This window comes from Crinia signifera, unplaced genomic scaffold (assembly GCF_055691185.1).
Source record: "Crinia signifera unplaced genomic scaffold, ASM5569118v1 HAP2_SCAFFOLD_83, whole genome shotgun sequence".
Lineage (NCBI taxonomy): Eukaryota > Metazoa > Chordata > Amphibia > Anura > Myobatrachidae > Crinia > Crinia signifera.
In genome coordinates, this window is record NW_028142741.1 from 143,362 (window position 1) to 156,112 (window position 12,751).

Here is a 12,751-nt window from a genome sequence, read left to right on the forward strand (position 1 = left end):
ATCAACCACAAACAGTGCTTTGGTGTGGAAGAAAGTGCATCCGTGCTATCACAAATAATTTCTGGTAAAATCCCCAGCAGGAGGACAACGTTACCCAATCAGTGTATATAGGGGGTGATTCTGGTTGGTTTGCAAAAGCAAACTCCTTCTGCAGGTGGGGCAGATGTAACATGTGCAGAGAGAGTTACATTTGGGGGGAGTTATTTTGTTTCTGTGCAGGGTAAATACTGGCTGCTTTATTCTTACACTGGAATTTAGATTTCTGTTTGAACACACCCCACCCAAATATAACTCTCTGTACACATGTTACATCTGCCCCACCTGCAGTGCAGCATGGTTTTGTGCATTAAAGAAGGAGTTTGCTTTTGCAAACAAACCAGAATCACCACCGTAATCCATTTTGTGCTGCTTAGCAAGATGTCCTCGCAAAGATTGCAGATAGTTGGTAGATGGTGTAAGAATCCTCATTGTTGTGCAAGAAGCTGGTGCGGATAGTGGAATTTCCCACAACTTGCTCAGGTGGGAAAATGGCTGTAAGCCACTATGAGAGAGACACATGGGTTAATTAACCATGCCACGTGGAGATTTAAGCTCATAAAAATAAAGTAAAAACTGTATGTATAGCAGACCATCACATATAGACATTGAACCCTTTCACAATAAACCCAGGTCGCCCATTATATACAAGGCAACCCGGGTTTAACCCTTCTGACAAGGGCATAACTGCCATAGGTGCAGGGGGTGCAGCTGCTATGGGGCCCATCTTTACTGTCTAAGTAATGTTTTACATACATTTATTACCATCAGTTGCTAAATAGGGGGCCCTTACAAACTTTTGCTATGGGGCCTACGCATATATATATATATATATATATATATATATATATATATATATATATATATATATATATATAGTTACGCCTCTGCTTTCTGATGGCCAGGGTCAAATTGTCAAATTGGTCGACCCGGGTTATTCAGTTTGATGTTATCACACTGCACCTTGACCCGTCAACCCGGCAACAACCTGGGATTTACAAATGGAAAAATAGGTTTTTAAGATCCAGAAACAGTTCACAGCGCTAACAAACTAAATAAAAAATCAAATAAAAAATCGTGAAAAATAAAGTGAACAAAATCAATGTGGGATTTAGTTGCAGTGTGAAAGGGGTATAGGTGATTACCGAATGTCCAATCAAAAAGAGAAGGAAAGACACCAGAGGTTGGGGTCACTAGTAAGAGGAGGGCACCATCCTTTGTTTCCCCTGAATGCCGGGAATGAGGCCGTGCAGGGCCAGATTAACTAGCCCCTCGGGAACCGGAGATACCGCCAAGCAAAGCTGGAACGTTTTCCCCATAGGACAACATAGGACCAGGTTCCAATGGCTGCCATTTCCTGCCTGGCATTACTGGTAGAACTCAGTCAAACCCAAATCGCTGGGCCTTCAGTCTGATACCAGGCTGGTCCATATGAGTTCATTCTAGAGATATTGCGGGTAAAGTGATTTTTATCATTTCTGAAATGTAATTTCATGGCTGTTCATGTTGTTTGAGGACAGATTTCTCTGTAACCAAACAGCCCAGTTTCACAGGACCAAAATAATTCAAAGCCTACATATAAATGGGTCAGTTGGTTCTGAAGATATAGCTGGTTGTTTAAGGGGGGGGGGGGTGTTCTCTCCCCCTCACACCAGAAAATGCAGGTACTAGGCTGATGTAAAAGGGGCCAGCCCGGGAATGTCCCTGCATGATCCTGGGACCATATTCCCAGGTAAATCCCTGCATCTTCTGGTGTGAAAGGGGTATTATTTCAAATAGCCGGGACCTGCAGTGCTCTGAATACAGCCGGGCAGCCCCCGGCTGTCAATGGCTGTCCTTTCTGCCAGCGGCGGCTGTCCCCCAGTTACCGCGAGCATGTATTCCCCCCTTGGCAATGAGCATGTAATCCCACAGGGAACCCCTGGCAATGAGCATGTAGGTAAACAGCACTTATGTAGCATAATTTTAATAGGCATTATGGTGTTAGGCATAATACGTAGTGTGGCGAAACATGTAATAGGCATTATGGTGTACATTTTTAATGCGCAATGCCCCTGTTTATGAAGCATATTGTGCTTTATTGCTCAATCTTTTTGGTATAGTGTGTATTTTGGCTCAATCCATGTGGCAAAATGTGAATTCTGCCTTAATCTGTGTGGCATAGTGTGAATTTTGACTCAATCCGTGTTCCATAGTGTGAATTTTGGCTCAGTCGGTGGGAATTTTGGCTCATTACATGTGGCATAATGTGTAAGAGGCAAATACAGTATAAGGGGGTAACTATTGTGTTGCATGATTTGTATAAGGGGTATATGGTGTGGTAAACTTAGGTGACCACATAAAAGGTGCTGAAATGTTGTCTACCAAGTTTCATCTTTCAGTATTTTTTTTTTATCACTGGAGTGCCGCCTCACCCCGCAAGTATCTTAGCACCTTTGGGGGCACCCGCCAATATATCTCCCTGGATTTTTCCTATGCCAGCACCCTGCCTTTTCCAGGCATATATAATAAGTTGAAAGTATTTACAGAAATAGAAACACACCCATGAGCAGACCACCGAAACAGAACATTGGTCACACTACCCACATTATAAGGTGCTGGCCACCACCCCTATTATTGTGCATAATAGGTCCTTGATCATTTTCAGCTCCAGGCCCATTTAGACCTTAATCTGACAATTGGCGACTGTATACGGATAACACAATAACGCAGAGACACGGCACAGACACACAGGAAACCGGATACTGTATACTGAGTGAGGTACAAGATCGCGACTGTATACGGAGACCACAGTAACACAGACAGATGGCGCAGACACACAGGAAGTCGGATACTGTATACTGAGTAGGGTGGCCAATCCCGGGATCGGCGGGATCCCGGGATTTGGCCCCCAAAACGCCGGGATTTCAATCCCGGGATTGGAATTTCCGATCCCGGGATTTCGGGATTAAACTGCGCATGCGCAGTTTAATGCCGGGCAGCGTCTGAGCACTCAGACGCTGCCCGGCTTCTCCCATACCCCGCAGTGCGCAGCGTGACGAGGTCACGCTGCGAGGTCACGCTGCGCAGGGCACAGCCGCACGTCCACGGCTGCCCGCCCGCCCAGCGCTCCCGGCCACCCGCCCGCCCACCCAGCGCTGACGGCCGGCCACCCGCCCACCCAGCACTCACGGCCGGCCACCCGCCCGCCCACCCAGCGCTCACGGGGACCCAGCGGCAGCGGTCCCTGTCCCTGCCACCCACCCAGCGGTCCCTGCCACCCACCCGCCCACCCAGCGGTCCCTGCCACCCACCCGCCCGCCCACCCAGCGGTCCCTGCCACCCAGCGGTCCCTGCCACCCACCCGCCCGCCCACCCAGCGGTCCCTGCCACCCAGCGGTCCCTGCCACCCAGCGGTCCCTGCCACCCACCCAGCGGTCCCTGACACACGCCCACCCACCCAGCGCTCGGGCGGCCAGGGTGTTTTTTATTATTAGGGAAGCCAATCCCGGGATCCCGGGAATCCCGGGATTGAGCATTTTTCAATCCCGAATCCCGGGATTGAAAAAATGCCCCGGGATTGGCATCCCTAATACTGAGGGAGGTAAAAGATGGCGGCTGTATACGGAATCCGGATAACACCAAATAAAATATAATAATAACACAATGACAATTTTCAGGTCACTTTTCTCTTTACGCACTTCTTTATACAGATAGAGTGGGCCTTGCTCTTGTAGGTGACGTCGGAAGATTCGCCATCCGCCATCCCCCGCCAGCTGCCGTGTCCCCGCCGCCTGCCGACGGACGCCCCGGGTCCCCGCCACCCCCCCCCCCCCCCTAACCCTGTCCGTCTCTCTGAAGTGGAGACGGACAGGGTTCCCGTCCCCCTGCCAACGGGAAACTGAGACGCGCGTGCGAGACGCACGCGTCTCAGTCAGATGGGGTGCCTCTCGCCAGATTTTGGCGCTGGCGCAGCGGCAGCAAAAATGAGAGGCGCTCCATCTGTATCACACTATTTATCTGGTGTATTAGTTATGTGACAATCAGTTTTATGATAATTAATACTATTTATATGTTAAACAATTGTATTACACAAATGCCACCACCAGCCTCTGTCCTTCCCCCACTTATTCTTCTCGGGTATATAGATAATATTATCTATACAGAATATTTCCTGCTGAAAATAAATATATAGATAATATTATCAATATATAAAAATAAAAATCAGGTTGTTTCAATGTGTCCCTCCCTTGCCACGTGCTGGGTCTCGGGACTCGAACCTGCAACCTGTGGCTCCCCGTAGCTTGGACTAATAGACACGCGCCACTGTGCCAACCAACCAGAAGAGAATCTCTGTGTAACTCGTAGCTCCACTGCAGTGACGTCATCCGCTCTGTGCTGCACCATCGCCACCTATTGGCAGCTGATGGAACTACACCCGGAACGACTGTGTAATCCTTGCTTGCATACAGTACACTGAGCTCCGCTCCCGGTCATCTCCCTGCTTCTGCGGAAGTAGGGTCAGAGAGTGTCTGCTCCTGCCGCTGCTGCAGTGATGTGGGTCCCAGTACCTTGGATGAAAGAGGCTTCCAGAATATCAGGCTCATGGGGAGGTAAGCAGAGGGGAGGACATTTAACTCCTAGCAGGTTACTATGCGGAAGGGGGGTGGGGGTCTTTTGTGTACACAATCATGCTACAAATAAGATGTAATAACAGGTCTGGGGGGTTTGGTTACTGAAGTACTGCTGTTCTTCTGGAGGGGGGGGGGCGTTGGACTGGAAGTGCTGCTTTTCTACTTGGGGAGGATTTACTGGAAGTGCTGCTGTTCTATTGGGGGGGGGGGTGGGTGTACTGGAAGTGCTGCTGTTCTGCTGGAGGGGGGTACTGGAGGTGCTGCTGTTCTACGGGGGGGGGGGGTGCTGGAAGTACTACTGTTCTACTGGGGGGTGGGATACTGGAAGTGCAGCTGTTCTACTGGAGGGGGGTCTGGATGTGCTACTGTTCTACTGGAGGGGGGGACTGGAAGTGCTGCTGTTCTACTGGAGGGGAGTACTGGAAGTGCTGCTGTTCTACTGGGGTGGGTGTATGGAAAGTGCTGCTGTTCTACTGGGGGGGGGGGGTTACTGGAAGTGCTTCTGTTCTACTGGGGTGGGTGTATGGGAAGTGCTGCTGTTTTGCTCGAGGGGGGGGGTGTACTGGTAGTGCTGCTGTTCTACTGGGGGGGGGGTTATTGGTAGTGATGCTGTTATAGTGGGGGGAGGGGGCACTGGAAGTGCTGCTGTTGTGCTGGGGGGGGGGGTACTGGAAGTGCAGTTCTACTAGGGGAGGACACTGGGAGTGCTGTTCTTCTATGGTTGCGGGGGGGGGGGGGGGGGTGATATTTAAGCTGCTGTTGAGTGATCGTGGGGTGGTGGTAAATTACCTGTGCTGCTGAAGCCTCTCACATCCTGCTCTGTCCCACACTTATAAAATCTTTCACACCTGACCACGCACTCCATCTGTAGCCTTTGCTGCCGTGCCTGCCTCTACCTCCATTGCCATGGCCCTGGCTCGGTCTGGGAGGCGAGGCTCCGGACTGCATGAAGGAATTCCTATTTCCAAACTTATGTAAAGTGCAACGGAATATGCTGCGCTATATAAGAAACTGTAAATAAATAAATAATATGTGTTTCAGCACTGTATATGTATTCTCTATGTGTGTGTGTTGGCAGTGTGTATATACTGTATGCTATATATCGCGTGAACATCCCATTTTTTTGGGACGTTCCGGGGCCGGCAGTGGCAGGGGGGTGAAGTTGGTAGTCCCCCGTATTACCCGACGCTGGGCGCATCTATTCCTGCAGGCAGAGGGACTGACTGGCCAGCAGCTCACAGCGCATAATATGATGTAACAATGGGCCTTATTTTGGTTCATTCTTTCTGACAAAATCCTCTGGGCTATGGTGACTCGGCTTCCTCAGGAGAAAGTCCCAATTAAACACTACAGGAGCCTGTCTGATTTTTATTTTTCAGCCCAAATAATCCCGCTTACCTCTCCTTAGTGGAAAATCACTTTTTTCTCTCTGCAAGATGCTGGTACAGGGTCAGGTTGAGAAAGGGCAGAGCAGCCCAGACCATCCAGTTCTGCACATTTACAGGGCTACAGTGGCCGATGACCATTCAGACAGTTTGACAGGTCCCCAACTTGTCTCTCTACACTCCTGTCTGTCACATCCAATCAGCAGCCGTTCCCATTTTAACGGGCCACTGGTTGCCTAAGACGGCCATTGTCTCACATAGCAGACATTGACTGGATCAGTCAGAAGACAACTTTATAGACCCAAACTCTGAGATCTGACTCCACTAAGATGATGTTTTGTTTCATTCCCAATTCCGAGTCTGGAAGGACAACGTGCCTGCACTCGGATCTGCTCCGGAAGTCCTGAGTTCGGGTGGGTTTGGTTCCAGGAAACCAAACCTGCTCATCTGTAATATAGATATGTCTCACCTAAGGTGTACTTGTGAAGCTGGTGGCCATATTAAATCTTTTAAAAGACCATGTTTGACTTCAACAAAAAAAAGTTTGCCTGCTTCCACTTTTAAATAAAAACATGCAACCTCTTTTTATACATAAATATTTTTAATATTTTTTATTTTTTTGCGTCAATATTAATCTGTTGTGTGATTTGCTTTCTGCCGGTAATTGAATGTAGGTGACCTCAGAGTCCGATGTGACAAATGCGTTGGAGGTGGTTCCAAGTTTGGAGGAGTGAATATTGTGGTGAACTGCGCTGGGATTGCCGTAGCTATAAAAACCTACAACAAAAGCAAACAGAGGCCGCACAGCTTGGAAGATTTCCAGAGGGTCATAAATGTAGGTTTAAACGATATTAGAACTATATTTTCTATTTTCTCTGTTTGTATAAGCTATTGTATTAAAACCTGTATTTTGGAAGAATTTCTACAGTTTTCAATCATTTTGAGTGTGAACAAATAATGGGCCTGATTCAGACCCGATCGCAGGGTGGCCGATTATCGGACCACTGCACATGGTATGCGGTTAACATGCGCAAGGTCCCCCTGGGAATGAATACAGTCTGCATCAAGGCCAATATACGCTGCAGCATCAAACATCAACTTGGATAATTTAGCGATTAAATTACATTAGTACTGGTTTTTGGTGGTAAGATAAAAAGGGATGCGGTCAATATGCCGGCGGTCTAAATATCGACGCCGGAATCCCGACCGCCGAAATGCCGGCACTTTGTCCACGACAACCATAGAGGGAGAATAAAATAGTGTGCCCGTGCTACGGTGTGCCCGCAAGGGGGGTCGTTCCACAGCCCCCCCTTGTTGGCATTGCGGCGGTCGGGATTCCGGCGTCGGTATTCCGACCGCCGGCATATCATACCGGACCCGATAAAAGTTGTTGTTTTATGTTATTTGCTATTCTTAGGTGAACATTGCCGGAACTTTTAATGTTATTCGTCTAGCGACAGCAGAGATGGTGAAGAATGAGCCAGATGTTGATGGACAGAAAGGAGTCATCATTAATACTGCCAGCATCGCTGCCTTTGATGGACAGGTCAGGCTTTTTTTAATTTTTTTTTATGTAATGACCTAAAATTTTGGAGTATGAGAAAGATGTGTTGCGTCATCTATATGTATTTGTGTGTTGGATACATTCCTCCTACAGTAAATGGAGGGTCTGTCTCTGAGTTGACCTAGAGCGGTGGCAATTCCAGCTAGAAGAAATCCATGCGACTATCCCCCTGCATTCAGCGACCATGACATCTCTGCAGCCTTCAGCTTGTGATAGCGGCATCATTACATTCCTCTGCATCTGCCCCAACCCATTCCTTCATGTGGGAGATCCTCCTGAAACCTCTAAACAGGCTGCAGCTTTGTATACATGGTCACGGGACACTTATACTATGTGCAGACACCTTACTACCAACCAGTGATGCCCATTCATCCTTAAATCAGGAGAGATACCGATGCTTATGATTCCAGTTGCTTGTAATCGCTTTCGGTTGTGTACATAGGGGTATGGGTCATAGGGTCGACATATATTTAGGTTTTGACCACTTAAGAGCAACACATGAAATAGGTAGACGTGGGTTGGAAAGTCAATACAACTGATACATTAAGTCGACATGAGTTTTTCACGTTTTTTTGTTTTGTTCCGAATTTCGCTGTAAGTCGACATGAACCCCATATCAGTGTACCGCGTCCCTTCGCATGGCTCGCTGTGCTTCGGATCCTATCGTATTCTCCTTCCACGCCCTAGTGGATGGTCAGGTCGGCTAAAAATAAAAACCATGTGAAAAACGCATGTCGACTCTCCCATTGTCGACCTAATGCTTGTGTAGACCTAAGACCTGTCAACCGTTAGTGGTTGACCTAATGTATGTTGACCTTTATAGTGCCAACCTAGCGGCTGTATCCCGTACACAGATGCGGACTCTTTAACCTTTACATCTGCAAACTATTCCTTGTGCAGATTGTGATAGTGATTTGTGTGCACATGCGTACACAGCTGCAAATGTATTTATTTTTTGTGGACTTTGGACTTGCTAATCATGTCAAGTGAAGTGAGACAAACGCTCACATCACATCCACCAGCGCCATGGCAACTGCATACATATACTCAGCCTTGGCGCAAAAGCATAGGGCCTAATTCAGACCTGGTTGCTCATCTGCAAAGTTGCAGATGACTGCAACTAGATAGCCGCCGCCGAGACAGACAGAAAACCTGCGCAAATCTGTGAGTTCCAGTCTGTGTACATGTGAGTAAGTCTGACCCTTCTACAGTTCTGCGACAGGCTGACCGAAGCACGCACTGGCGTCGCACTCTGCGACAGGCTGACCGAAGCACGCACTGGCGTCACACATCCTCCCTTAAAACGCCTGGGTAGGCCTGCATTTTTCTTTTTGGACACTCAGTTAAAAAAAAAAGTTTGGTTACCACCCCCCAAACGCCAGCTTCCTGTCAATCCAGTTTGCTATTTGGGCTCGCGCATGCGCACTACGATTTGTGCACATGAATATCATTCCATGATCAAACGGATTGCAAATTCGCACAACAGCGATCAACTTTGAATCAGGCCCATAGACTTCCGAAATGAGTGTCTGATCATGAAGAGTGGTTGCGCCAATAGAGACACTGGAGGCGTGTTTCTCTATGTACATGATCTCATCTGATTATGGAAACTGGATTGACCCGTCTTTCTGCTTGCCGACATTCCCTGTTTCCTACCTTAAACAATACCTTCCTGTCAATAACTGCGCTGAAATTCTCATCGAGAGCGGCATCGCAACTCTACCGCGGTGCATGTACAGTCTACCATTAATTGCTCAGTCTTGTGGACATTGACCATGTATTCAAGCTGGAATTGGGCCCTGTGTGTATTGTGTTTTCTCCTTTGGACTCTTTAGCAAACAAAGCACTTTTTTTTTTTTCTCAAATGGACAAAACCATGCTGCTGTAGGTGGGGCAGATGTAACGTGGGAACCAACTCCCAGTGCTGTGAGGCAGTAATACTAACCATTACATCGTCCATGCTGCTGTTTTTGTTCCTACACAATTGTTAAGTTCTGGGTAGCACAGTAATCTGTCCCTCTCCCCCTCTAATTCTTGTGTTTAGCTAAGGACATGTAAGATAAATGTGTAACTGGTGATTGCACAAGGAAGCAGGTGGAGATCCTGAGGTCCAACGGCACCGTGCTCCTCTCTGGCGTAGTGTGATTTCCCAGCATGGTTTATTTTATATGTATATGAAATTGCCTACTTCTGGTTATTTGTAATGTGTCACATGAGCTTTGCTGTATTGGTCACATTGTGTACTGTTGCAGGTTGGACAGGCGGCCTACTCTGCCTCCAAAGGGGGAATTGTAGGAATGACGCTCCCTATCGCTCGAGATCTGGCTCCACTTGGCATCAGAGTCGTGACCATCGCTCCTGGTACTTTCCTTTTTATATCTGTTTTACTTGCATAAATGTGACCTGCTAGGGCAGGGAAGGGGAACCTTTGGCCTTCAACTGTTGTTGAACTACACATACAAGCATGCCGTGCAACTATTTAGCATTGTCAAAAAGCAAAACTGTAGCAGAGCATGCTGGGATGTTTACTTCAGCAACAACTGGGAGCCAAAGGTTCCCCATCCTTGCACTAGGGAACCATTTGTTTATACTACCTGATGCCTACACATAGTGAAGGCAGCCATTTTGTGTCCAGCACTAATGTTCTTGGGAATGATGCCTAGTCATACATCTATGACCAGCCCTACATGGATAGTAGTTGGGGGATTCTTCAGTGAGGTCATTTATTGCTGGCAATAAAGTTACGTTTGCCAGGCATCCTTGTGATTCTCCCCCCCCCCCCTCAACTTATTCATATGGGACACCTGTAGTAAAGAAAGAGGGTCCCAATTATATAGATATAAGTAGTTTACATAAAGTCAGCAGCCATTTTATTTCTTAAGCTACTCTTTATGCAATTGCAGCCAGGAAATTCACTACAAACTATAAATTCTGATTAGAGTTTTTGTGAAATAGAATGCATTACCACACAAAATGGCTGCCTATGTTGTGTCTGTGACTGATGCTCTCTGTGAGACTGTTACAGCTGAGGAAGCCTGATTCAGATGCGTTTGCAGTGCTAACAAAGCAGCAGCAAACTGTGAGGCAGCCGCCTACAAGCGAACAAACGTCCATCAAAGCCATCACAACATGCTCGGCAACTGAGTGCGAGTGGTCCCATTGTGCCTTCATGGCTGTTCAAGAATACACATGGGAGTTGTGATGGTGCCGTTTTTTTTATGCATATAAGACCGCCTTGTTTTTGCAGACACTCCCCGCTGTCTCCGTGACTGAGTTTTCACTGTGAGCAGCATTGCAAGTTTACCTTGGTGCCGTGTGCTGTCTCCCTGTTGTACACTTGTAAAATTGTTCCTCCTTAGTCAAGACTAGATATGAGTGACTTGTTGTGCTATTCTTACTCTAGGAAAGGTTTAAATTATTAATAATGACCCTTTTTTCTTGTAATGTTCCCAGTGAGGCGTTATGGAGTCTGGTCCCCCCGCTAAAGCCCCATACACACTGGGTGATTTTGAGTTTAAAGCAGCTCAGTTTGTTGTACCAGCCGCTTTCCCCTCCAAAGCGGCCTAGTGTGTACGGGAGAGTGGTGATGCGCGCTCTGGCATCATCGCCAGCTGCCGGCACTCATCTGCTGGTATTACCAGCAGATGAGACCGGGTGGACCGCTTTCCATAGCTTCCTACTATGGAAAGCTGTCCACGCCCTGGAAAAATCACTGGGCAGGGGGAAATCGCTTGGTGTGTATGCACTTTGCTTGAACACCGTTGGCTTATTTAGTACCTTCAATTTTTTTTATTTAAAATCTGTTCTCAAGTATGAATATTGCAAAAACCTAGACCGCTAGTGAGCCTTGGGGACCAACATTGGAAAACATTTTTTTTTTTCTTGTGTAAGATTTTTTCTGTGCTCCGGAACACTGTAAAATGTCACCGAATATTCTGTCTTTCCAGGCTTGTTCGCAACCCCTCTCCTCCTTGGGCTCCCTGAGAAGGCAAGAGAATTCCTGGCCAAGCAAGTACCTTTCCCCAGCCGACTGGGCCACCCTGAAGAGTATGCCCACCTGGTACAAACCATTGTAGAAAACCCCATGTTGAATGCAGAAGTCATTCGTCTGGACGGTGCCCTTCGTATGCAGCCTTAAAGTTAGAATCTTACGGGGAACCACCAAACCTTCCGTCCACGTCTTAAAGCATCGCTACTGGGTTACACATGGAGTTGTAAGGCTATGGTGGCATTGATGCCAGGAATGTACCCAGAAATCTATCACTAGATTATTCTAGAAGACGTGGAAGGCCAGCAAGATTTTCTGGAACTGTGATTTTGACCTAATTCTGTTTATGCGGTTTGTAGGATAAAATTAGTTTTCTGATTATCGGATGCTTCTGCTCTTTGATTCATTTTGTTCTTCTCATTGAACATAACAAGTGTTCATTTGGTGTGGGTGGAAATGCATAAGGAACGTCATGTGATACATAACACCAATGGAAACAAATAAACTATGGAAATACATCGGATAACAAATGCATTTTTTTTCTTTTTAACAATTTTATTTACAGTTTCTTATATAGCGCACACATATTCGGCAGCGCTTTTACAGAGAATATTTGAACAATCACATCAGTCCTTGCCCCAGTGGAGCTTACCATCTATATTCCCTACCACATGTACGCACAAATACAGATGTTCTAGGGTTAAGGGATTGTGGTAGGAAACTGGAGTACCCAGAGGAAACCCACACAGGTATGGGGAGAATATACAAACACTGCACAGTTAGAGCCATGGTGGGAATTGAACCCATGACCTCAGTGCTGTGAGGCAGTAATGCTAACCATTACACCCATCCATACTGCCCACTTAGCCCATGGTAACATGATTCCACAGCCATGTTAATATTGCAAACGGGGTGTGTGATGGGGAGAAGGGGGTGTAGAGTGAGGTAGGGGGTGTTTAATGGGTAGCAGGGAGTGTGTGATGGGGAGCGGGGGGCAGAGAGTGTGGTGGCTGGGGCAGGGTCTGTGTGATTGGGAGAGGGGGGCATGCAATGGGACACAATTGCATATGAAAAATCTCATTGAGGGTAATCTAACTGAGTATGGAACTGGAGAAATGTTTGAATACCCAGAATACCAATGATTCCCTCAAATTTACCGTTTCAT

At 47.3% G+C, this 12,751-nt stretch overlaps 1 protein-coding gene across 1 annotated transcript; it reads left to right on the top strand.

Moving 5' to 3' along the window:
* The first annotated feature begins 4,478 nt into the window (after nucleotides 1-4,478).
* On the top strand, nucleotides 4,479-12,104 carry LOC146056596 (3-hydroxyacyl-CoA dehydrogenase type-2-like). Its single transcript, XM_083168421.1, has 5 exons — nucleotides 4,479-4,628; nucleotides 6,709-6,869; nucleotides 7,452-7,580; nucleotides 9,851-9,959; nucleotides 11,546-12,104. Exons 1-5 carry the CDS (start codon nucleotides 4,571-4,573, stop codon nucleotides 11,734-11,736), a joined length of 648 nt encoding a protein of 215 aa, XP_083024547.1. The 5' UTR covers nucleotides 4,479-4,570; the 3' UTR covers nucleotides 11,737-12,104.
* The last annotated feature ends 647 nt before the right edge of the window (nucleotides 12,105-12,751 follow it).

Coding starts and splice junctions, on each gene's coding strand:
- LOC146056596 (XM_083168421.1), top strand. CDS start 4,571: ATGTGGGTCCCAGTACCTTGGATGAAAGAGGCTTCCAGAATATCAGGC. Junction 6,870..7,451: donor ATTTCCAGAGGGTCATAAAT/GTAGGTTTAAAC, acceptor TGCTATTCTTAG/GTGAACATTGCCGGAACTTT. Junction 7,581..9,850: donor TCGCTGCCTTTGATGGACAG/GTCAGGCTTTTT, acceptor GTACTGTTGCAG/GTTGGACAGGCGGCCTACTC.